This window comes from Silene latifolia, chromosome 1, assembly GCF_048544455.1.
Source record: "Silene latifolia isolate original U9 population chromosome 1, ASM4854445v1, whole genome shotgun sequence".
NCBI lineage: Eukaryota > Viridiplantae > Streptophyta > Magnoliopsida > Caryophyllales > Caryophyllaceae > Silene > Silene latifolia.
This window is the reverse complement of record NC_133526.1, coordinates 8,905,971-8,932,709: the sequence shown is the minus strand read 5'-3', so window position 1 is coordinate 8,932,709 and position 26,739 is coordinate 8,905,971. Positions and strand designations below refer to the sequence as shown.

At 38.2% G+C, this 26,739-nt stretch overlaps 3 protein-coding genes across 3 annotated transcripts in view; 2 read left to right on the top strand and 1 right to left on the bottom strand.

Annotated features, from left to right (window-relative positions):
• LOC141633350 (uncharacterized) overlaps positions 1-26,739 on the bottom strand; it is a 114,325-nt gene that overhangs the window by 66,713 nt on the left and 20,873 nt on the right. The gene's annotated exons all lie outside the window — the stretch shown is intronic.
• On the top strand, positions 3,477-4,985 carry LOC141596880 (putative germin-like protein 2-1). The gene is made up of 2 exons (XM_074417152.1): positions 3,477-3,734; positions 4,203-4,985. Exons 1-2 carry the CDS (start codon positions 3,599-3,601, stop codon positions 4,793-4,795), a joined length of 729 nt encoding a protein of 242 aa, XP_074273253.1. The 5' UTR covers positions 3,477-3,598; the 3' UTR covers positions 4,796-4,985.
• On the top strand, positions 5,074-14,045 carry LOC141650993 (uncharacterized). Its single transcript, XM_074460974.1, has 8 exons — positions 5,074-8,937; positions 9,464-9,578; positions 9,650-9,968; positions 10,058-11,157; positions 11,243-11,305; positions 11,348-12,369; positions 13,694-13,767; positions 13,853-14,045. Exons 2-8 carry the CDS (start codon positions 9,515-9,517, stop codon positions 14,043-14,045), a joined length of 2,835 nt encoding a protein of 944 aa, XP_074317075.1. The 5' UTR covers positions 5,074-8,937; positions 9,464-9,514.

Below are 26,739 nucleotides of genomic sequence, written 5' to 3'. Positions count from 1 at the left end.
TATATAGATATATTAATTATTTAGCATACAAAAATATAATAAGTAGGTTATAAATAATTCAAGTTAGATTCCATAATATATAATATTGCATAATTCTTTCGATTTGATTTAATGCATATATGTAATATATTTATATAAATATATAATCCTCTTAAAATTGCATGTCTAAGTAGTGAAAGTAATTTCGTCAGTAAAGAAAAGAATTGAAGTATCATTGGATATAGTTATATGATAGTAATCACTCATTTGAATAATAAAAGTAACAATATTATCAACGAGATTAGTGGGAGTGGTAGAAACAACGGGAGTAGTGAAATAATTAATATTAATGCGGAAATAGTGAAAATAACAATAATTACGGCGGTATTAGTGAAATTATCAATATTAATGCGAAAGAGTGTGAGAACAATAATTACAGCGGGAGTAGTGAAATTAACAATGATTACGGGCAAGCAGTGAAATGTTATTACTATTGTTTCATTAATAAGAGTAAAATATTAATAGCGGGAGTAGTGAATTTGTCTCAAAATTTATTACATCGTAATTTTAAGATATTTTATAAAAAAATATATTAATGATGAATTTATGGGTTATGCAACTTTAAGTAATTTTATTTAATGAAAAAAAAAGTTAATGGTAAGTAGAGGTAGCCCGGGCGAAGCCGGGCACCAATACTAGTTAGTCTTAAACTCTTGACCACTATTATTACCCTTCTCTTGTTAGACCTTGTTTCTCCCCTAATTACCCTTTGTGAACCCAAAGACCTTAGCCTCCCCTTATTAATTAAAAAAACAATTTCATTTAGTTTAAATTTTATACCTTATTGCATCTTAGTTTACAGTTTAATCAACCTCTTACTTTTGTTTGACTAAAATAGGACTTAAACGGACTAAGTATACACCCCCCGCCATCTTTGTGTTCGACACCCGAATAAATACTACTTTTAATTAGGTTTATAAATTATATTTTTGATTGGGAAGTGACGACAAATCCTTACATAATAACCAAGTTGCTGTTTTGGTAGAGAAATTTCCATCTACGGACAACCCCCAAATGAGGGTATCCGGAATATCATTATGTGGCACTGGAATGTTAGTAATCTGATTAACAATATCGTTATTCACGGATTGGTTCATCAGTCGTCCTCTCTTTCAGGAGGTAGACCACACGACCAAAGTGGCGAATCTAGGATTTATAGAACGGGGGTGACGGGTGTCAGGGTTTTAAATCTCGGTATCGGTCGCGATCGCGGTGGCATGCAATCGCTCCCAAATCACTTGTCGCGGACCAAAATGCTCGTCGCGGTCGATTTTTGTTTTACAAGATTTTTTGGCTATATTTTTATTTATATATATTTTAATGTTATATTATGTTTAATATGGGTAAAACAACGTTATTAATACTTAATAGTATGATAAAAACCTCGGTCGATGTAGTAATCCCCTATCTACTAAAGTAATAGGTGAATCTCCAAATTTTTCCGCGTAAAGTTTAAGAATACTTAGGGTTTATTATTATAGTCTATTCTATAAATTGTATCTTGAACTATAAATGGATATAATTAATCTTTTATTTGGATATATTCATAAAATTGAAATGCTCACAATATGCACAAATTTGATCTGCACGGTTTTTATGATAAAAAATTAGCTAATCAATTTAAGTAAAATATAAATAGCAGGAATAGTGAATTTGTCTCATAATTTATTTGATCGTAACTTTAAGATATGTTATAAAAAAAATATATTAATGATAAATTTATGATTATTCAACTTTAAATAGTTTTATTAATTGAAAATAAATTTTAATACTAAATAAAGCTAGTTCGAAAAGGCCCGAATACCTAGTTAAAAAAAAAAACACGATCCATTTGTCTACCCATAAGCCACATCTCCACGGTCCCACCACTAAACCAGGGCCGGCTTTTAGGGTGTGCGGGCCGCGCGGTCGCACAGGGCCCCGATTTTTGGGGGCCTAATAAAGTTAAATTAAGAATATATGGTAATTAGTGAGGTTAATATTCAATGAAATATACACTGGCACAATGGTTTAGCATGTGTTTTTTTTGGGCTTTCCATCTTCATGCATCCAGGTTCAATTCTCCATAACTACACTTTTTTTGATTTTTTTTTTAAATTTTAAGATTACATTTAATGACGGAGTTATGACTATATCCCATATTTGTTAGTTTAACATCATTTAAGCATGTTTGCTTTATTTCTTGAATCTTTTTTTTCTTTCTAATACGCAAAGTTGTCTAGAAAACCATATTAATAGAATATTTACGTTATATTTGTATAATAATATGAAAGAAATGAACTATCGTTCCCGTACATTCAAAAATAGATCTTGTAATAAAATAAATTAAATTTATATACAAGCATTAACGGAAATAATAGTGGTATCGGGGCCCAGTTTCAAAATTCTGCACAGGGCCCCGAAATCTCGGAGACGGTCCTGCACTAAACAATAAATAATATTACAAAAAGTCGCGACCCAAACCCAGAAAACGATCAATAAAATAAAATCCTTGCATCTCCTCTATCATCTGCTCATCTTCATCACTAAAATACAATTGGTAATAGTTTTTTTAATTGTTTTAATTTTTTTTTTTTCTAAAATTAATGAGGGTGAGAGTTCACCCCCATCACCCTTATAGATTCGCCCCTGGGCATTAACCGTTCGCTATAAATATGACAATCTTTCTTGGCATGTTAATATGAATAGCGAATACCTCTTATTCATAATAATGTTGTAAAAATTTACTCCACTATAAAACAATTAAGTTTAGAGTTGGTCTTCTTAAGACGGGCCATTTTGGTATTTTATAAAAAAATGGCATTTTGAGACCATTTTACAGTCAAATGTGACCACTTTTGGAAAACAAGTTATCATAAGTTGTAAAACTAGCTAGCTGGATCATTGTGGTTACATTTGATCATAAAATACCTACAAAGTTTCGACTTTTTGAAAAGAAGAAAATAGTCCAAATAATTTATTTTAATTTTAATGTGAATAAGTGGTAATTCGTAGGGTACGGTCCGGTCCCCAACTATCATACGGCCTGGAGCTCCCAACCAAAAAATTAATCTCCGCTAATAATAACAGATTAACAGGGGTGGTTGAGAAAAGTCCGAGATAAAAAAAAATCTCCCATAAACATAAGCAAACAAAGGTGCAGGCAATTCACGTTTTAGACATACAAATGATACAGTGCCGTCACAAATGAGATAAGTGACTGATAATGTCACCCACAAAACGAATAGGGGGGACAAGGTGGGGGCACCCCCATGTGTTTCCCTCTCTCCTCTATTTGGGTCATTTGTGAGGAAAAATGGTATCCGTCACTCCAAAATGACGGATACGTGCCGTCACAAATGAGATTTTGTGATTCACGTTTTAGACGTACAAATGATACAGTGATAATAATAACGATAGTTGCACAAATGATACAAATGATAATAATGATAGTTGTACAAAATTTGGTGGTTGGTTACCTCTTAAGTAAGGGAACTTGCCACTATAAAAATGAGTCTCCTTCTGAACTAATAATCACAACAACTTATTTTATTTTATATTAACATAATAATAATTTAATATGGAGAAGAATACAATAATGTTAGCCATGATTGGTTTTTGCATGGCGTTTGTTAGTTTTATTCACGTTGTTAATGGAGCTGATCCTTCTCCTCTTCAGGACTTTTGTGTTGGTGCTGACGATTATAATTCCTCAGGTGCATGCCCTGTTCTTTCATTATTATTAAACTACGGGAGTAATATTTTCATGAATGCACGCTTGATATTCAGTAGGTCTTCTTTTATACGGTTATTTTCGTTTGAAAACTTCAGATGGACGTACTACTATATGTGTCCATTTACAAATGGTCACTCTTTTAGGGAAAAAAGTGACTATTTTAGGGACTTTTAAATGGTCACATATAGTCCGTCAGAATCCTTGCTTCATACGAAAATGGCGTCTAAAAATGAGAATTTACGCTTCATTTGACTTTCCATCTATATAAACTTTTACTTCATAATGTTTTGGAAAGTTAACGAAAAATATGACTAGTATGGACTACGGAGAATGTATATGTTCATACAATAAGACTTATAAACCCTAAGTAATTAAAAATTATAGCCTGAATATAATTACCATGTCAAAAAACATTATTAATACTAACTTGGTTTCATTTATTTTTCAGTGTTTGTCAATGGAAAATTTTGCAAGAATCCCAAGGACGTGACCATGCAAGATTTCTTGTACAAAGGGTTTGACATACGCGGAAACACAAGTAACACACTAGGAGCAACGGCACATTTAATCAACGACGCTTTATTTCCAGCGCTAAACACTCTAGGTATAGCCATAGGCCGAATCGACATTGCCCCGTTCGGTCTAAACGGGCCTCATATACACCCTCTCGGCTCGGAGATTTTTGCGGTTTTAGAGGGGACCCTATACGTCGGGTTTGTGACAACTAACAACAAGCTATACGATGCCATCGTTAAAAAGGGAGACATCGTGGTTTTCCCTCAAGGTTTAATACACTTTCAATTGAATATTGGTAAGACAGATGCGTTGGCTGTAGCCGGCTTTGGTAGCCAAAATCCGGGTCGAATTAATATTCCTAATGCCATGTTCGGGACTGCACCAACTATTTTTAGTGACGTTCTTACAAAAGCATTCCAGGTCAATGAGGACGTGATACACAAACTTCAGAATCAGTTTATTGACCAAGACGCTAGTATTGAATCCGGAAGATCGTGGATGAAGCTTATAGCGGAGGCCATATGAAGTATTGCAGTAATAATATAAGGATAGTAATTAATCTGGCGCCACTAATATATATATAGTGCGTTAGTATCAACTACTCAATTTTACTATCATCGTCTCATAATTTAGACTACGGAATAAGTGTTAGAAGCACATGTATTTTTCTATGTAATGCCAATATTTATATCTATTTGTTTTCTTTTTAAGGATCTATCTAGATTTTTTATCAAAATATAGATAAATGCTTACAATTATTTATGTGCTTCATTAAGAAACTGGCAATTAATAATGCAACTCTATTAATATTTCCTACGTTCGGATCATTGTTTACCTTTGATTTGATATAAAGATCAAGGAAAGAGGAGGGTTTACTTGTTATTAGATGACAAATTAACCAAATTGTGTCTCGAGGATCAAATTGCTCATCAAAGACATTCGTAAAATAGAAAAATAAACAATTAAGTGAATAGGCAAATAAATAACTTGGACGGAGGGAGTAAGATGTATGAGATGAGAGGGATCATGTTATCTTTTTTGTCGCACATAGTCTGGATTGCACCACAAAGATTAGAGTGTCAACTTTGTTGGGATTGTATGTTGATGAGGACCATTGCCCATCTTATATCTATCTATCTTCTATCTATCTATCTATCTATCTATCTATCTATCTATCTATCTATCTATCTATCTATCTATATTAATAAAGGAAGCTTTTTTCGAGCGATTATAAAGAGTCCAACTTTACTGAAATACTTTCAAGCGATATTACCTTAGTAAACTACTCCCTAAAAGATACGTAGTAGAGTTTGTGGGCAATAAAAAGTGCATCACCAATAATTAAGATTTATTATGTTAAAAGAAATCTAATACAACTCAAATATATACCTCCAATGCTATATATATCAAAGCCCTTGCTTGATGGTCACTCAACTTCTTTATATCATTGTTCTACGTAGTTTTTATGTTTGCTCATTAGTACGTAATTTTTATGTTTGCTCATTTGTATTGACTTTAATAATTTCTTTGTTTTTCTTTTTTTCCAGGTCAATTGCATACACTCTATGGGACAAACAATTATTTCGACCAAACTATTAGAACTATGGAAATCAGAAGATGAACTAAGGTAATACCCTGTACACATATTTAAGGGAGTATTTTGTTACTCTATATCAATAAGTTTAAATTTTTGGGTATTGTGTATACCCCATTCTCCTAATTTTGTTGTTTAATTTATACGAGTTTCTTTGGTTAATGTGTGGATTTAACGTATCATAATAAAAGTATGTTTAGCTTGACTAACAACGGATCTAATACATGGAAACATCACATTTACTGTATATGAGTTACTCCGTATATTATTGGTTGAAAGATTTGGCAGAGACCGACTCGATGAGCATCTTACGATATTGATATAAGAGCAAACATCTTTTTGGATATTTTACTATTTGAAATAATGATTTTATTTAAAGAGAGATTATATATTAAAAGAGAGAAGAGAGAGTAGCATTAAAAACATAATTTTATGAATGAATTGCTTGCATTAATCGTTGGTATCAAATTAAAGATCGAGGATTATATAAGTTTAAAACAACTCGCATATAACTGCATTATTATTGATAAAATTTTAAGAGTCGGCCCACCTGAATTTGGTTTTCCTATAAAAAAATTTTAAACCCCTTACGGCAGATTTGTGGAGACTGTCCATTTTCGAGACGACAAAGTTGAAGATAATTTTGAGGACTCTATAAGTCGGCTCAGATTATTGACAACCTTACTTGAAATACAAAAGCCTAATAGAGCTACATAAGACTAATTGAATAACGAAAGAAAAAATATACGATAAGGCTGGGAGTTGGAACAATGATCGAAAAAATTAACAACTAATAAAGTAAGTTGAAGGTTTTGGAGGATTTTGCCTAATAGAAATTTTAATCAAAGTTATCATTACATGATCGGTTATGGATTATTTATATTACTCTTATTCTTTTGCACCAAGATATAACAAACACTATTTTTTACATTTGATTGTGCAAATAATACACCGGTGAACTACTTAAAAATCAAAGCATCTTCAGGTTTCCAATCATAATATACCAAAAAATTGTTAACTTTAAATTTTGCAAAAACGACTTGGCATCTCAAAGGTTAAATTTCTGAGCGATAGACCGAATAAATAATATCTAATGGAGTATTATGTTATAGACATTGCTGTGAAAAATGGACGAAGGATCTCTCTAAAAGTCGAGTTTTCGAAAGCCGCTCTAATAAAACTTGAATTTTTAAGCAATATTGGAGACTATGTCATTGGTAAAACAACTTAATTTTGAAATTCCATTTAAATCATTATACACAACAAATCATACACCCACCACCTCAATACGGAGTTTATAACGATCATCTTAGTTTTTAGGTTAAGTTTACCCACTCCTAAGTTCCCTAACATGTACTATGGTTTTGATGCAGGTTGTAGTAGAAAGATGGAGTAGTAATTTTGCCCCTTGAATGTAAATGTGTGGTGGTATGATTTATCAAGTTTAGTTGTATTGTTTGTATGTGAAGGTTATATACTATGTAAAAATAGTGTGCCCTGTATACGACAGTTTTACCTGAACGAGTTAAGCTGAGCTAACATTGGCTCGACTTGAAAAGAAGTCCGTGAGCATCTCGAATTTGTGCGATTAGATAATATATTTTTCTTATTTTATAAAATATATATTTTATCATGATTATTCTTTGTATGGTCATATCAAATTTTCTCATCATTCGCCCTATTTTTATATATGACTTTCGGGAACAATAAGATTATTATAAGAGATAAAGTTTAATCTTTAAAAAAGTTTTTATCATTATAATACAAGTTAAGATAGATATTACCGTAACATTGTTTTTAGAATTTAGTACACTTTTTTTGCCCGCATCCATGTAAATTGAAGTATTTATTTTTCGTAAACCTAATTATTTGGGCAATACAACATTAAATTTCTATAGACTTCTATATAAATTGAAATCCTACCTTATTACGAGTTTACTATGCACAACATAACACTACCTAGATTATGTTATACTATTTCTACGTACAATTAACATTAACTATTTATCTCGCTATATAAAATGTATCGCGACACGTAGTTCAAACAACACGTAGTTCAATCAACACGAAATAGGATTAGGTCTTTTCACGATTGAAACTTGAAATTTTTAATGGTCTTTTACAACTTTACGTTTATCAGTTGTTTATAAAAAGTAATATTACAAGTGACCCGTGCATCGCACGGGCATTAAATCTAGTCTATATTATTAAAGGAAGCTTTTTTCGAGTGATTCTAGAGAGTCCACCTTTTCCGAACTACTTTAATTAAAAAAAAGAATTGGGATCAGATATATAATCAATCAATCAATATCTATCTATATTAATAAAGGAAGCTTTTTTCGAGCGATTACAGAGAGTCCGGTTTTTACGAAACTCCAAAAATAATTATAATTTCTAAAAGATAATATTCTAGCCAGTCGTAATAGAGTTTAAAGTGCAATCTCTTGGAGATAAAACTACCATGCAAATAGATAGAAAAAAGAGAAAAATAATTATAATTATAATTATAATTTTTAAAAGATAATATACTACATACACCACACAACCTCCCCGAATCACTACCCAAAGAAATAAATAGATGAAAAAAAAAGATAAAAAGGATAAAAAAAAAGTTGGTATTTCTCAATGAAACTTCACGGCCAATGTATATCATCAAATAACAATAATTATCAACTGATTAATAGTAGCAAAAGGAGTTTTATAAGACTTCAAACTGATGCGTACAAACATGTATTAAAAGCTACATATAAAAGAGATTATATCTAACCTACATGGAACTTGAACCCCTTCTACTCTCTTTGCTTTCCTTTTTGATTGATTCTTATTTTCTTATATTGTTTATCATATCATATTGATAGATGTGTATATTGTTGTGCTATTAATGTATCTGCTTATTACGCTAATTGTTGTACCATAGTATTTCTTAGCCAATAAGATATGAACTTTCAAATATATTAATAATACAATTTCGTTGAAATTTCAGGTACATTATTAAGATCAGTGTATATATATACCTGGATGCTTATGGAAATCGTCAAACAATTCTTATGGAAATGGTAAGCATTCAATAACCGTATTGGTTTTACGATTTTTGTAAAGTTATGAGATCTCATGATTAATAATAAGATCTACCTACTAATGGTATATTTTATTTTTTTATTACACGAAGCGGGATTATCCCATAACGGAAGCGGAAACTACGAAGCACAAATAGCATTATCCCATAAGATCTACTTGATAATTAATGGTATATTCAAGTCAAATTAATACGGCATAATTTTTTTGGACTATTTGATTAGAGGTTATGACTTTTTTTGTAAATAGTTATTTGGCAACCCAACGAGTCTAAGACATCAAAATAATATTATTGAATCAACACGAGTATCCGCTGCATTGGAACGTCTGCCTACACACACATGTCAAGTACTAAGTGGATTTAGACCGTCTAACCGTTTGAGACCGTCTTATACTACAATCGTCTTATACTATAATTTTCAGATATTCAAGATGGCGAAACTCAAGTGACCGGTAAGTTTTAAATCATAGCTATTTTTAAAAATACGACAACATAAAACTAACAAATTGCTCAACATCGAGAGCAAAGGGACACACAAGCAAAGGGACTCAACATCGTGGCCAGAGTTTTCAAGATGAAGCTCCGACAACTCATGCACCTTTTGAAGAAAGAGGAATATTTTGGACCTACGGTCGCAGGTAAGCCTAAGCAATATAAATAACACTATGCTTACAGGTCAATAGCTAACATAAGTTCCTCGCCCCTGCAGATATCCATACAATAGAATTTCAGAAGCGAGGATTACCTCATGCTCATATACTTTTGTGGCTAAAGAGAGGAAGCACAGAAGTATCAACCGATTATATCGACACCATCATCAGTGCGGAGATACCTGACAAAAACAAAGAGCCGCGGTTATATGAAATTGTTTCAAGATACATGGTCCATGGGCCATGCGGCAAAGACGGCCCTAATTGCCCGTGTATGATGAATGATGTTTGCACCAAAAAATATCCAAAGGAACATAACAAGAGCACGACTTTGGATCACAATGGATACCCCGTGTACAGAAGAAGAAAGGACAGTAGGTAAGAAAATGATATGCAACTGCCCAGACCCTATCATAAAAGATGAATGCTAACTAACGTGACATTAACCGTTAACTCTCTACGTGCAGGACAATTAAAAAGGGAGTTCATGAGATGGATAACAGGAATATTGTACCATATAATCCAGGGTTACTTTTAATGTTTGATGCACACATCAATGTCGAGTGGTGCAACACAGCAAAAGCCATAAAGTATTTGTTTAAATATATATCAAAGGGACCAGACAAGGCAACTTTAGTCATAAAGGAGGACACAAATGACGAGATAAAGGCTTACATGGATTGCCGATATTTATCCGCATCAGAGGCAGCCTGGAGAATCTTCGAATTTGATATCCAGGAGAAGTATCCTTCAGTAATGCGCCTCCCTGTGCATCTAGAAGGCGAACAAGCAGTGGTGATTAAAGATAGTGATATGCTAGAAGAGATAATAGAAAAGAAAAGCAGCACAAAAACAATGTTGACAGCGTGGATGGCAACTAACGCAATACATCCAGAAGCAAGAACGTTATCCTATGCAGAGTTCCCAACTAAATATGTGTGGAAGGACGGGGGTTGGCACAAAAGGAAACAGGGACAGTGCATTGGCAGAATGGTTTACGTGCACCCAACAGCGGGAGAGAAGTACTACCTGAGAGTGCTTCTTAATTTCGTCAAGGGTGCCCAAAGTTATGAAGAAATTAGAACATTGGGTGACGTTGTGTACCCTACGTTCAAGGAAGCTTGCTGTGCGCATGGCCTTTTAAATAATGATAAGGAGTGGCATGAGGCCATGTCAGAGGCAAATAAATGGGCGATGCCGTCGCAGCTCAGGGAGTTATTCGTCACGTTGGTTTTGTTTTGTGAAGTTACAGACATCACAAAGCTTTGGGAGGAGAGCTATGGAATGATATCAGAAGACATTGAGCGCAAGAAGAGAAGATTGTTTGGAGACCCTAACTTAGAACTTACTGATGCAGCCAGGCGGTCATACACCCTGCTTGAGATAGACAAGATTCTAATGAGGTACGGAAAGAGACTATCAGACATAGAGAGTATGCCGCAACCAGTTGAGTCCGATGTGCATGGCATGGAAAACAGGCTGATTAGAGATGAAAAGAAATACGACCGCAAACAACTGAGAGACGAATGGGAGGGGAAGGTCAAATTGCTAAACACAGAACAAAGAGGTACGTCAAAAAATCAAAAACAAGCATAGTCAAATCATGATAAGGTATTAACAATCTTGTACAAATGTAGTTGTCTATGATGCAGTCATAAACGCTGTCAATGGCGAGTTACCGGAGTTGTTCTTCGTTTACGGTCATGGAGGGACAGGTAAAACATTCTTATATTAAAATAATAACGGTACAATTCCAGGTATCGCGGCATTGCTACTACCAGGAGGCAGGACAGCGCATAGCAGATTTGATATACCTATAGAGCTGTTCGATGACTCGACGTGTAATGTGAAACAAAATAGCCAGCTGGCTGAGCTACTACGAGAAACAACATTGATTATATGGGATGAAGCACCAATGGATCACAGGAATGCTTTTGAAGCGCTAGATCGTACAATGAGGGATATAGTTAGCTATAAGGACCCGGAAGCATCTTCAAAGATGTTCGGGGGTAAGGTAGTGTTACTTGGAGGCGACTTCAGGCAAGTGCTCCCTATCGTATCAAAGGGAAAGAGACAGGATATAGTACAAGCCTCCATAAGCAGGTCACATATATGGAGATCATGCACCGTGTTTCTTCTAAGGAAGAGCATGAGAGTCCAGGAGACAGGTTCAGATGATGGTCAAAGACAGCGGTTTAATGAGTGGTTATTGGCTATGGGAGACGGAAGGTTAGAGGCGAAAGCAGAAGAGCATGAAGATGAAGAGACATGGATAAAGATACCAGCCGAGTATACCTCAGCGTGTGGGAAGCTTGAAATTAAACAGGTGGTCGATGAAATTTACCCGGATTTTATTGACGGGAGTAAGGATGATGAATACTTGCGTGAACGAGCAATACTGACTCCTTTGAACGAAACAGCAGATACAGTGAACGACTATATGACCGGGCAAATCCCAGGTGACTATAAGATATATAAAAGTTGCGATGAAGTATGCGCGGCTTCCATAGACAGCGATGACCAGTTCTCGGCTTACCCAACTGAGTACCTAAATACGCTAAATCTACAAGGCCTGCCAAGGCACGAGCTCAAGCTCAAGGTAGGGATGCCAGTAATGCTTTTACGAAATATTAACCCCTCACAAGGATTGTGTAATGGAACTCGGTTGATTGTTACAAGAACAGGAGAATATATAGTGGAAGCAAGAATTATCACCGGGTCCAACGTGGGTAAGCATGTTCTAATTCCGAGGATAGTGTTAACATCGACGGATCCAAAGGTACCATTCATCCTCAAAAGAAGACAATATCCACTAAAACCATGCTATGCAATGACCATAAATAAGAGTCAAGGTCAATCCCTTACACATGTCGGGGTATACTTACCGAAGCCGGTTTTTAGTCACGGACAGTTATACGTTGCGGCGTCTAGGACCACAACACCGCAAGGGCTGAGGTTTTTCATAGATGATACTGAACAGGAATTCAAGGGATATACACGAAATATAGTATACAAGGAGGTGTTTTCGAATTTGCCTGTTATTGAGTAGTAGGAAGGATGACTCGATTGTAAAGTTTCATATTACGGTATTTTGTGCTCATTTATTCAATTTCGCATTTACCAGGTATTAAATGGTTCAACTTAATATCTTGTGATCCTCTTAAGTTTTTTAATTGAAATGGTTCAAAAAAAGGATATAACAAGCAGAAAAATGGTATTAGGCAACTGGATGTTACCTAAAGATGTATACAGGGACGATATATCAAAGACCAGCAGAAAACAGGGTCAGCGATGAACGCATCACGATCAGCATTAAAACCCGACCGGGAGCAGATCTGAGGGGGGTACAACGGCTGGACTAGAGTTGTTCAGGAGATGACACAAAAAGGGCCACGACCATGGCAGAACATAGGGTTTATCAAAGAAGATCAATCCTCGGGCTAACACCTGGAATTGCGATGAACCAAAATTCCGCTAGCCCACAAAGCACTTGAATTTCTGAAAATAAAAGAGTATAATTTCGAAGTCAGTAAATATTCGAGACTCGATATTAACTTGCTAGCTTATAAGATATAAAACGCAAAGACATTTCATAATAATTTCATGGTTTCGTGTTGTAGTAGTCTAATGCTACTTTAACGATTCCAATATCCTGCTCTAGCTGTCAAGCCTTGAGTGCATCGGTGGAAGAACAATATCTACGCAATTAGTAGTACTCCAGTTGTTTTTTATTCCGTTGGCAAAAAGAAAAAGCCAGGTAATGTCGTGGTTTCACATATTGGAGACTCGATTCTACCAATGAGTTGATTTTAATGTCTTTAAATTCCATTTGAATATTTTATTATTTTACAGTTTCAGTGATATGAAGAATAAAGAATGACTACGAACAGAAAATGAATTGACAAAAAACAGCCACGACGTTATGAAAAAAGCAAAAATAGATAGACTTTTGTTTTAAACTATTTAGAATATATCTTGTCTTATGGAAAATGCACAGAGAAAATACAGTCCCCATTCTACCACGACTCAAATACTACATCTTCAACGCCAACCACGTTTGTCCCAATTAAGTTTTTAACTTATAAAATCATAACTATATAAAGGATCTAATTTCAATGTTAAACTTACCTATAGAGAAAAATATACAACAATCTCTTAGAGAAGACATGGCACCGAGGTATGTTCTCCGAGTGTAGTCTTCGTTCCTGCATCCGATAAGTATTAAATTAATTTATATTACGTTGAACTTTTGTTTGCAACAGATCTTATTCGCACAACAATGAACTAAGACCTACCGCGCCTGACAGCGAAGACTACGGTATTAACGACTGCAAGACTAACAAAGCTATCAAAAAACAAACAGATGGTGAGGAGATTACGATCGGCCGGAAGATATATCTGCCTCCATCATTCACCGGGAGCCCCAGATACATGCAACAAATGCACCAGAACTGAAGTGTGTACAAGTCTACATATTATTCGATAAATAAAATTATACAGTTATTAGTATACAAAGAGACGTTAATTAGTATTTGGCTGCTATGAATCCAAGGGTAATTTAATAAGACTATGTTTTCCTCTATCCATGACCATGTGCACGATTGTTTCATTCAGCAACAAAATTGAAGCTTTATTTAGAGACCCGGACTTCGTCTACTGGTTCAAGAACACAGACAACATAAAATTCACTTCAATCAGACAAGTGCCAAGTTCAACAAACACCACCCCAAAAAAATTGCATGCAAAAATCATTAAATCTATCTTAACACAGTGGGAGAGTTGCCTTGAAATCGTATACATCCAGCCGTATGCTAATTGAAAATATAAAAGAAAAACCTATTGAATGTTAAACGAAAGGGGTTAGCACGGACCTTCGAGGTATGAAACGAAACCACCGATTCCGGAACAATAGTAAAAACCAACAATTTGAACAAATCGCCATTTAATAATTGTTGATGACGTAATTAACCAGTGAGTCCACGAGAAACTCTATACAAAAACCTCATCAGATGAATTGCAGATTCATGATTTCGTATTTTGCATGCCAATCCGAGAATTAGAGGGAACAAATGACCACAAATAAAAAGAAAAATTCCATCGCCCATGGTAATGAGTCGTGAATTGGGTTTAAGAAAGATGCGAGATTAATGGAAATCGGAGAAGAGTATATATCAGATGGGTAAGCAGATCTGAGGTTTGGGAAGCGATTGGGGGTAGTTGATCTGATTGTTGTGTTGGTCGACTGTGGTAGAGGGTGGTAGCGCGCGGATCGGCAGGACGGTGAAGGTGGTAAGTTGAGGGGAGGATGTGTGAAATGGAGTTGAGACAATTAAGATAAAAATAATTAATTTTATGTACCTCCCTACCTCCCTCCAACCTTTGTACATACCCGTTTCCCACTTGAGACTTACAGACTTAGCTTGTCTGGATATTAGTGTGCCATGTATGCATGTATGTATGTTTACTTCATTTGGGATTGTGTGAGACTGAGTCATGAAATGTGTACGAGTATGACAATAGCTAATTAAAAGACTAAGAGAAACAATGCAAATCAAGTATTAACCCGTTTGACACAGATATTTAATTTACAAATTAATTAGAATTAGGACTAAAATGTGGCTTAGTTATTTGATTAAAAATGAAATTAAAGTTAGGACTAGGATAAATGGTACAAAGTACCTTATTTAACCAATTGAAGAACACCTTTTAGGTATCATTAAAAACAAAATGAAAGGGACCAAACAATTAGTGGAAGAGCAAATTAGTAACCCGTGCAACGCACGGGCACAAAATCTAGTAGGAAATAAATTAACAATTTATTAAGGCTTTTTTTCCTAATTATGCTATTAGAATTACGAGATAATATTCATTTAAAATTTTTCTATTATAATTAGGAATATGATTTTCCTATTAGAAATGAGAATTAATTAATTATTTTACAATTTTATTATTAGAAACAGGAAATAAATTAATTATCTACAATTTATTAATATTAAAAAATTATTCATTAGTATTTGTTCACTTTTTATTAAACTAGGAGGAAAAAAACCTTTGAAATATTTATAATATCTAATTTTATAACAACTTCCGATTAAAAAAAAAAAAAAAAGAGGTAATATGAGGCTAAAAGGCCCTAGGCCGAACTGGGTTGTGACAAATGTGCATTCATAATACGTACTACATGGAATTTACTCATGTAAAAAGTAAAATTTTTCTATTATAATTAGGAATATAATTTTCCTATTAGAAATGAGAATTAATTATTTATTTATATAATTTTCCTATTAGAATTTAGAATTAATTAATTATTTTAAGATTTTCCTATTAGAAATAGGAAATAAATTAACAATTTATTAAGGCTTTTTTTCCTAATTATGCTATTAGAATTAGGAGATAATATTTATTTAAAATTTTTCTATTATAATTAGGAATATGATTTTCCTATTAGAAATGAGAATTAATTAATTATTTTACAATTTTATTATTAGAAACAGGAAATAAATTAATTATCTACAATTTATTAATATTAAAAAATTATTCATTAGTATTTGTTCACTTTTTATTAAATTAGAAGGAAAAAAAACCTTTGAAATATTTATAATATCTAATTTTATAACAACTTCCGATTAAAAAAAAAAAAAGAGGTAATATGAGGCTAAAAGGCCCTAGGCCGAACTGGGTTGTGACAAATGTGCATGCATAATACGTACTACATGGAATTTACTCATGTAAAGAGTAAAATGAACACTGAAATATGCCCCTACGTCTTTTGTTATTGCTAATGTCATATTTAATTATACATAATACGAAGTTTATTTTTCAAATGTCATATGTATTTCTCTTACTAATTTTTAAGTTATTTCCTTCACAATACACTTCGACTTCTATTGATAATTTATTATTATATTTGATGGGGCATATTCTGCACCGCTGACCAAGTCAACATATTGAGCAAGGTCAAAGATGTCCACAGCAAGTCAACGACTTAGACAGCCTAGCCGATGCCGCCCATCGGCCTGTCAACCTAGGTCCCTAAGACGACAACCGCAAAGGACACATATCCGCGTACTCATATCCAAGACCCCTCGGCGGTGGGTCACCAGCGCCCACGGCCGCCCATAGGTCCCTCGGCCGAGGGGTAGATCAGTCTTTCCACCTGCTAGCCACTTGGCCACTTGGCCACTACGTGACAAAAGGTGAAGTCTATAAATACTCCTCAACCTTCATTGAGGAAAGGACCCCCATCCAATCCAGAAATACACAACTTAACCTAAATACACTATTCATCTGGTATAATCTTCCTTATCTCTTTACAATATATTCCTAGCCAATTAGCATACAACTTATACATCTGAGTTTACTGACTTGGGCGTCGGAGTGAGTACGCTTGGCACCAAGCCAAGCCCTCAGTTCGTTCATTGTTGCAGGAGAGGCCGAGAGGAACGATTAAGACCAAAGGAGAGTCCAACTCAAGACATCATTCTACAAGCCACGGGTGGTAACAATACTTGCTCTGGAATTACACCCGGAACAATTGGCGCCGTCTGTGGGGAGAGACACTAGAAGCTAGTCACATTCATTCCCAAAAAAAAAAAAAAAAAACAACAAAAACCCACCCAAAAAGCTAAGAAGATGTCAAAAGAACAAGAGGTGTTCGTAACCGACGAGCCCCTCCACCCAGATGATACCTTCAACAATTCTGGAGTCATACGACCCTCCACGGCGGAGTAACCCAACCGGAGTTCGGGATGCCAATAACACCGGATGCGACGCCGCCAACCAAGTCACCCTCATGGGACATGTGGTCGACGTGGCATTGCTAAAGCAAATCCTGGACCTCATCGGTAGGACGACGGCTCACACTGTCACACCGACAAGAGCGGCGGGACCCGTCCGAGGAGACCAGGGCCCGAACGTGACTCAAGAGACTTGAACGGAGCACTGGAAGAGGTTGGCCCTGTTGAAACACAGGAGGAGCCGGAATGCTAGTAATGGACATAAGTCCCGACCGCACTCGCGGGGACGGCGTCACCGCAGCGACCCACGAGGCCTACTCCGGAGGAATGAAAGAAGTCCACCCATCGAGTCGGAGAAGAAGAAGCCCGACTCGCCGAGTCGGGGAAGAAGTCCCTCCCGCTACGAGGAGAGGAGTCGAGCTAGGAATGCGAGGAGCCGATCGCCACGTGTCGTCCGCATGTGATCGACAGCCCCTCGGCGCCTACGTCCTAGAAGTCCAGGTGCCAACTAAGCTCAAGTTGCCACCCATATCATACAAAGGGGAGGGTGATCCAGCCGACCACGCTGAGGCTTTCGAGTCTCACATGTCAGTATGGGAGCAGCCCGATGAAGTATGGTGCCGAGTTTTCCCAACAACATTGCATGGGATGGCTCAAAGTTGGTACAAGGGGCTCCCCGACGGCTCGGTGTACTACTACGCCGACCTAAGGGACGCCTTTCTAGCCCAAAGACTCTTGCAACAAGAGAAGGGCCGTGGAGACATCGGACCTCCTAACTATCAAACAGAAGGGGGCGAGTCTCTACGAAGCTACATGAAGAGGTTCGACGGAAAGGTCCAACAGATTCGGGAGATTAATCCCAATCGGCGGCCTTCGGCCGATGAAAGGCCTCCCGAGGGAGATTTGAAAAATGAGCTCATCAAGTGCGGAGGCCTGGGCTTGGAGGCCGCGGGAGGAAGGCGACCAAGCCATCAAGGTAGAAGACTATCACAAGACGTGGCTAGGCCCGAGCGAGGCCGAGCACTCGAAAAGAAGAGCGCCGGAGGACAACCCGCATGAAAGACGCCGTGACAACGACGGGTCACGGTCCGAAGAAAGACGCCGTGACAATAATAGGTCACGGCCGACAAACCGCCAGAAACAGATTCGGCGGGCGCCGGATGGAGTTCGGGAACGTACCACCGAGGCGGTATAACGATAAACCCCCTCTCGTCGTATCGGCCAAGTCTTCGCCCGAGCAAAAGCGAGGGCGAAGTGGGAGAGACCCCAAAACCAAAAAGTGACGGTGACACGAGCCGATCTTTGCGAGTACCACGGCCACACCGGCCATCTAACCAACGATCGCGCAAGCATCCGAAGAATGCCATTGAAAGAGCGATCCGGAAGGGGAGCCTCGGCAAAGTACGTTGCCAAAAGCCAAAAGACCGACGCGCAGATTCAGAGAAGAAATCCGTCTTGAACGGATAGGAGTGATCCACGTTGTCATCGGGGCCACGAGAACGGAGGGTCCGCTCATGGGTACAAACGACACCTGAACGAGCTCTATCAGGCCATCAACTTTGTGCCCAACACAGCCACCCCCTCTTCCAACATCCCCGACATAACTATCGGAAGAAAGGACTACGAAGGAGTCATCGCTCCTCATAGCGACCCACTTGTAGTCAATTTGGACATATCCAACCACCTGGTCAAAAGGTGCCTGATTGACACAGGCGCTGATGCGGTCGTTCTACACCAAAAATAAAATACCTAAGTACTACTAACAGAAGTCAGCGGTAAGTAGGGTCGATCTCCACAGGGAGGCGGTGTACTATCTATTTGTCTATTCTATCCGTCTGATGTCACAATTGGGGGTTGAATTGATTGTGTTGACTAAACTAAAGACTAAAGCGAGGGAAAAAGATGAGAGAAATTAACAATAAGAGAAAGGAAGTATGCTAGGAGTCGGTCCACCGTGGCAGCTATCAGATCTTATATTATCGAGAATACTAAGGCGATTAGACTATTGATAAGAAGAGCTATGGTCGTCACCTTTCGGTCCTTAAACCGCCCTAGAGTGTAAACAGCTTAACTTTCGCCCTCACTGCAATACCCTATTGTAATTAAGCAAGCCTTCCCTTCCAATCTTTCGATCTAGGTCGGGGTTAACTAGAATTATTGGTCTCCTGCATGCATTCATTTGACCGGATAACAATTAAATTGCCTAATACAATTCCTATCGCAAAGCTAATCTATTTAATACAGTTAAAGCATCGCTACCACGGCTTCCCTGATCCTAACATACCAGGGGAAATTAGCTAGACATGGGAATGGGGGAAACAAGAAATAAAGGAGAAGAAATAAACATAAATAATGATAGAAGAAAAGAAGAGAAAGAGTTAATACTAATTATTGATCCAGGAAATAAAAGCAACAAGAGTAGCAAAGGTAGGGAGAAGAATAACGTGACCCCCCGCCTATAGGGTAAAGAGAGATGATTACAAATGAAATCCCTAACTCCTATTTATAAGAAATTAGGAGTAGGATTAAACCTAATGACGGAATATAACTAAAAAGCCCAGCCGTCGGCAATATCCACTCGATCGACCACTTAAATCACTCGATCGAGTGAACTTCACTCGAGAAAATGACTCGATCGACCTAGAATAGTGCTCGATCGAGTAAGGGCATATAGAGAATCGGTCGATCGACCATATAATCGCTCGATCGATTGTTTATTCATCCTAAAACCACTCGATCGACTAAGAATGTCCTCGATCGAGTGATAATTAACTTCAATGACTTAGAATTCTTGTTAGTTCGCCTTGACTTGTCCTTTTAGCTCCCGGAACACCTTCACGCATCTCAAGACAGCAACATTTCCTGCTCCAAATCTACTCTTTCTCCAAATGCATGCAAAATGGACGGTAAATGACTTGATTTCGCTACTTTCTGGTTCATTCCTGCAAATAAGACAAAATACACCAAAGTAGCATATCCGGGGCATTTCGTAGCGTAAACCACGATAAAAGCATAAAAATACGTGCATAAAATAGGCTAAAAAGACTATATAAAATGCACGTATCAGATCTCCCCAAACCAAACCTTTACTCGTCCCCGAGTAAACTCAAAACTATACGCTAATGGAACGGAAAAAGATAACTCAGAGCTAGCTACAAATGCCCACTTAAGTCAATTTAATGCAAACAAACTAACACTTATAGCAAGACAGTCAAATGCAAACGAGTTATAAGATGTTTATAATAAAGCTGAACCGTCGACCTTGCAAGACCTTTAATAATGGACTCTCACGGGTCACTCTTCTCTCATGAAGCAAAGGGTAAGCAAATGAATGTAAGAGAGAAGAAGAAAAATAGTCGCTCACCTAGACTACGACCCACATAAACATGCATGCAACTCATATGATAGACAATTCTAGCTACCAAACATACATTCCAACCAAACAAGGTCTGTCGGTAGGGCTTACAAAAATATGGTAAAGTGAGGCAATGGGTAAGAAAAGGCAAAACGTTTATGGGAATGTGGAGGTATAGGCGGCCAAGCTAGTACCTGAACAAAACCATATGGAACAAATCCAATTCTCAACTCAATTATGAAATAAGCACAATGCCCTTCATTTGGCATAAAACTCACCAAACCAAACCAAACGTACTCCTCAAATTATGTAAGATAGAACATAGGAGTAGAAACCGTCAACCAAACAACATCTTTTTTTTTTCTTTTCTTTTCTTTCTATTTCTTTCGGTTTCTTCTTTTTCATTCCTTTTTTTTTCATTTTTCATCTTCTTTTTTCGACTCTTTTTTTTTCTTTTCCCATCACGTTTTTTTTCTTTTCTCCCTTTCTTCATAGATTACCAACTCCGATTCAATAGAATATGCGCCAATATTTGATACAATGAAATATATACCGCAAAACAACAATCTAAACTAGCTTGACAAGGCAGGCTAAATTTGGATGTAGCTAAAGGGTCAACTGGCAAATTTGGCTAATGTGGAGTTTATGGGTAAAAATGAAAGAAAGGGAAAATGTAAGCACCTTCCTGCATGTGACACCAACCACTAACCCGAATGTATGACGGCAAAAAGCAATTGAATTTCATATATGTGCAAATTAATGATACATGTTATGCAAGGAGTAACTACTCACAATCCTACATGAAACTGGTCATAAATGACACCAGTTTATAAGGCTCTAATTCCTTAGAATTTATAAGTAGGTTGCCAAAATTTCAGGTCAAGTCTATTCGTTCAGCTAAATTAAACATAAACTCGTAGAAATGCAATAAGACAAAGCTAAAAGATAACAGTTCAATGCAAGGCTTAAGCAAAAAGACAGTTGCAGTGCAATATCATCATGGAAATCTACCGTTCCGACTCAACCTATATGCAAAAATAAACATGAAAATTTTTGAATTTTTAACAATTTTTTTAATTTTTTATGGAATTTGATATGGAATTTGATTTTTTTGAAATAAAGAACAATGCAAACAGAAAATTAAACGTGATAACTGAAATGCAAATAAAAACAATATGCAGACACAGATATGGATGCATAACCTCCCCAAACCAAACCGTACAATGCCCCCATTGTACCAAAACATGGAAAGGAAATGCAAACTGAAGGAGAAAGAGAGTAAAAGCGGAAAAACTCACAAGATAGCGCGAATAAGGGGACCTCCCCAAACCGACCATGAAATGAGAGGTTGCTAAAGGGCCGGAAAACCGTCTCAGGAAGCTAATCCAAGTCAACAACACTCGATATCCGTCCAACAGTGGTCGATCGAGTGAGTGGGCATCCAAGGACAGCTCGATCGAAAAGAAACTAGGTCGATCGAGTGCCCTCTTACTTTGCAGGTACTCGATCGAGTAGATATTAGCTCGATAGAGAGGATTTGGCAGCACAAGTGCTCGATCGAGTACAAAAAGTACTCGATCGAGTACTTCTCATCGTATCTCCTGCAAAAACGCAATAAGAACAGCCCGCAAACTAACAAGACAAACATACTGAGATAGTCTATGGTATAAAACCATTTATTACAACTGAAATTAAACTAAAAAAAACAAAATGAAATCGTAGGGTTGCCTCCCGGGTAGCGCTGGCTTCAGACAGGTCCCAGCTCGACCTTCTTTTTCTTCGAGCCACTATAATTAGTTACAATCAAAGCAACTCAAAGCGCGCAGCAACCTGTCAAATAGCTGCGCATGTGCTACACAAAAGCATAAGTAGCACAAAAGTGGATTACAGAAATAGGAAATAAAAATATGTAAGCATTTAAGTCTAACAAATTTCCTATGGGCGCTCCTAAATTTATCCACAAAATATAGGAGCGAGGGAGCAATTGTCAAATAAGTAGGGCTCCAAATTAGATTAACATTTTTAAAATGACAAGGATGGTGAGAAATTGCTAATTTATGCGTCCACATATGAGGGGGCATAGCTTTGAAAAAGGAAGCATGAATAAGACGAGGCAATTTACAAATAATAATAAAATTACCGTTTACTACCTCAGGTGGATCACTCTTAATGACGGAATCATAGATAAAAGAATTCATTACCTCTTCCGTGCTAGGAGTAATTATCGACTCATTTGTCCTTTTGTCGCCTCGGTGGAATCCGTCCCGTAAATCTCGGCCTCAAGTGCATCCATTTCGGCTTTGAATAAGGGAGACTCACCATAACCGTTGTCATCATCAAAGTCGTCATCTAAATCAAGCCTAAATGACGAATTACAGCTCCCAATGACCAAATCGATCGATCGAGCGAATTACTACTCGATCGACCAATCTCTTCCCGCAATTCACTCGATCGAGTACAAACATCACTCGATCGATAACTATCCTCCTGCATGTCACTCGATCGAGAAGGGATATCGCTCGATCGAGGACTGTCTTCTGGAAAATCACTCGATCGACCAATAATTGTCACTCGATCGAGTGATTCCTCCTGTACAGCGCTGAAATCTTCGCGTGGGGTAGTGAAATATGATAGGAACTCGTCGTCCGAGTCATAGAAGTCATCCTCATCATTAGGCAACACGGTTTCCTTACGAGGAAAACTGCTCTCAGTAAGATAAACCTCTTCTTCTTGCATCTCAGCTGCTAACTGAGCTATTTGTGACTCCAGTTCAGGGATTCGAGCGTCCATGTATCTATCACTCTCTTGCATTTGTGATACAAGCATTCTCGTTAAATATGTCGACTCCGCGATCTCTTCTCTCTCCATCTCAATTTGCTAATTGAGCAAGCTGGGACTCGAGCTCATCAAATCGCGAGACATATTCTTGCACTTGGAATGCAAGTTCCTCCATCAAGAATTTCACTCAAGGTCTTCTTCTTGTATATCGGGGAATCTTGTTGCGGTGGCCATTGATAGGGCGGATGTGGCGGCACAACTACATTTGCATTGTGCTCGGCAGGACCACATCTCCGTCAGTAAATCACCGTCTGTTCCATAAAATGGGACATCGGTGGTGGGTCAAAGGTACTCAAGCCTTCCCTTTGAATGTCTTTCACCTAGAACTGTCTAGGTAGTACCTGTAAGGCCTATCAAAACAAAGACTAAACGAAAGATTAAAAACCTCAAGGAAAAAAATCCCCGAGGCTAAAAAAAAAGATAAAATTAAACAAATAAATAAATAGATTGCCTCCCGAGCAACGGCGCCAAAATTTGATGCGGTCGTTCTACACCAAAAATAAAATACCTAAGTACTACTAACGAGGAAGTCGGTAAGTAGGGTCGATCTCCGCAGGAGGCGGTGTACTATCTATTTGTCTATTCTATCCGTCGATGTCACAATTGGGGTTGAATTGATTGTGTTGACTAAACTAAAGACTAAAGCGAGGGAAAAAGATGAGAGAAATTAACAATAAGAGAAAGGAAGTATGCTAGGAGTCGGTCCACCGTGGCGCCTATCGATCTTATATTATCGAGAATACTAAGGCGATTAGACTATTGATAAGAAGAGCTATGGTCGTCACCTTTCGGTCCTTAAACCGCCCTAGAGTGTAAACAGCTTAACTTTCGCCCTCACTGCAATACCCTATTGTAATTAAGCAAGCCTTCCCTTCCAATCTTTCGATCTAGGTCGGGGTTAACTAGAATTATTGGTCTCCTGCATGCATTCATTTGACCGGATAACAATTAAATTGCCTAATACAATTCCTATCGCAAAGCTAATCTATTTAATACAGTTAAAGCATCGCTACCACGGCTTCCCTGATCCTAACATACCAGGGGAAATTAGCTAGACATGGGAATGGGGGAAACAAGAAATAAAGGAGAAGAAATAAACATAAATAACAGTAAGAAAAGAAGAGAAAGAGTTAATACTAATTATTGATCCGGAAATAAAAGCAACGATAGCAAAGGTAGGGAGAAGAATAACGTGACCCCCGCTCTCAGGGTAAAAAGAGATGATTACAAATGAAATCCCTAACTCCTATTTATAAGAAATTAGGAGTAGGATTAAACCTAATGACGGAATATAACTAAAAAAAAGCCCGTCGTGCCAATATCCACTCGATCGACCACTTAAATCACTCGATCGAGTGAACTTCACTCAGAAGCTTATTTCGATCGACCTAGAATAGTGCTCGATCGAGTAAGGGCATATAGAGAAGCTGGTCGATCGACCATATAACTCGCTCGATCGATTGTTTATTCATCCTAAAACCACTCGATCGACTAAGAATGTCCTCGATCGAGTGATAATTAACTTCAGCAGCTTAGAATTCTTGTTAGTTCGCCTTGACTTGTCCTTTTAGCTCCCGGAACACCTTCACGCATCTCAAGACAGCAACATTTCCTGCTCCAAATCTACTCTTTCTCCAAATGCATGCAAAATGGACGGTAAATGACTTGATTTCGCTACTTTCTGGTTCATTCCTGCAAATAAGACAAAATACACCAAAGTAGCATATCCGGGGCATTTCGTAGCGTAAACCACGATAAAAGCATAAAAATACGTGCATAAAATAGGCTAAAAAGACTATATAAAATGCACGTATCAGGCGCATACACGAATATCATGTTCAGGGAGTGCTTCCTCAGCCTCGGCCTGAAGGTCAAGGACTTAAGCCCCTGCACGAACCCGCTATACAGTTTCTCTGGGGCCGGACTGGTACCACTGGGATCAATCGGACTCCGTAACGTTCGGCGAAAGGAATGCGGCCAAGAATGTCCTAGCCGAGTTCGTGGTCATCGACGGCTCATCCGCCTACAACGTTCTCATAGGCCGCGTCACTCGAGCGAGGCCGACGATGATGTCCATCGGGCCCTAACATTGATGTACGTCTCGGACCGGGGGAAGCGCATAAGCTCGTCTCCAAAGACGAGAATGACGAGGTGGTGAACGCCGAGATAGCCGCGGAGGATGCAACATGCAATCCCTTAAGGTGGCAAAGAAATCGGAGAAAGGGAAAGGTCTATCCTTACAACAGGAGAGCGACCTCATGGATGTAACTAGCGGCTAACTGGGGAGGCACGCCTTCAACGGGCCATTATGACGCCGGAAATCTCGGGAATACTCCATGTAACGTCGGAGGTGTCCAAAACAGCTGTGGGCACCCCGACGCATGTTTTTACCTAAATGAAAAATCATCCAAGTCTTCCATCAGAATGTACGCTCTTCCCATAGTCACTAGGAAGGAGCGACGCGCTCACACTGTCATACCGACAAGAGCGGCAGCCTTTATTAGGAAGGACGACGCTCACACATCGTCATACCGACAAGAGCTAGATCTCTATCGAGGCGGATGTCGACTCACACTGTCATACCGACAAGAGCGGCAGTCTCTATCAGTAGGCGGATGTCAGCTCACACTGTCACACCGACAAGAGCGGCAGTCTCTATGAAGAAACAGACGCCGACTCACACTGTCATATCGACAAGAGCGGCAGTCTCCTTCAAGAAACAAGCACCGTCGCAGTCACTCCAAGTAGTAGACGCCACGGGAGTCTCCTTCAAGAAACAGGCACCGTCGCAGTCACTCCAAGTAGTAGACGCCACGGCAGTCACCCCCAGAGGTGTGACGCCGTCGCAGTCACTCCAAGTAGTAGACGCCACGGGAGTCTCCTTCAAGAAACAGGCACCGTCGCAGTCACTCCAAGTAGTAGACGCCACGGCAGTCACCCCCAGAGGTGTGACGCCGTCGCGATCACTCCAAGTAGTAGACGCCACGGGAGTCTCCTTCAAGAAACAGCACCGTCGCAGGTCACTCCAAGTAGTAGACGCCACGGCGATCACCCCGAGAGGTGTGACGCCGTCGCGATCACTCCAAGTAGTAGACGCCACGGAGTCTCCTTCAAGAAATGTGCACCGTCGCAGATCACTCCAAGTAGTAGACGCCACGGGAGTCTCCTTCAAGAAATAGGCACCGTCGCGATCACTCCAAGTAGTAGACGCCACACGCAG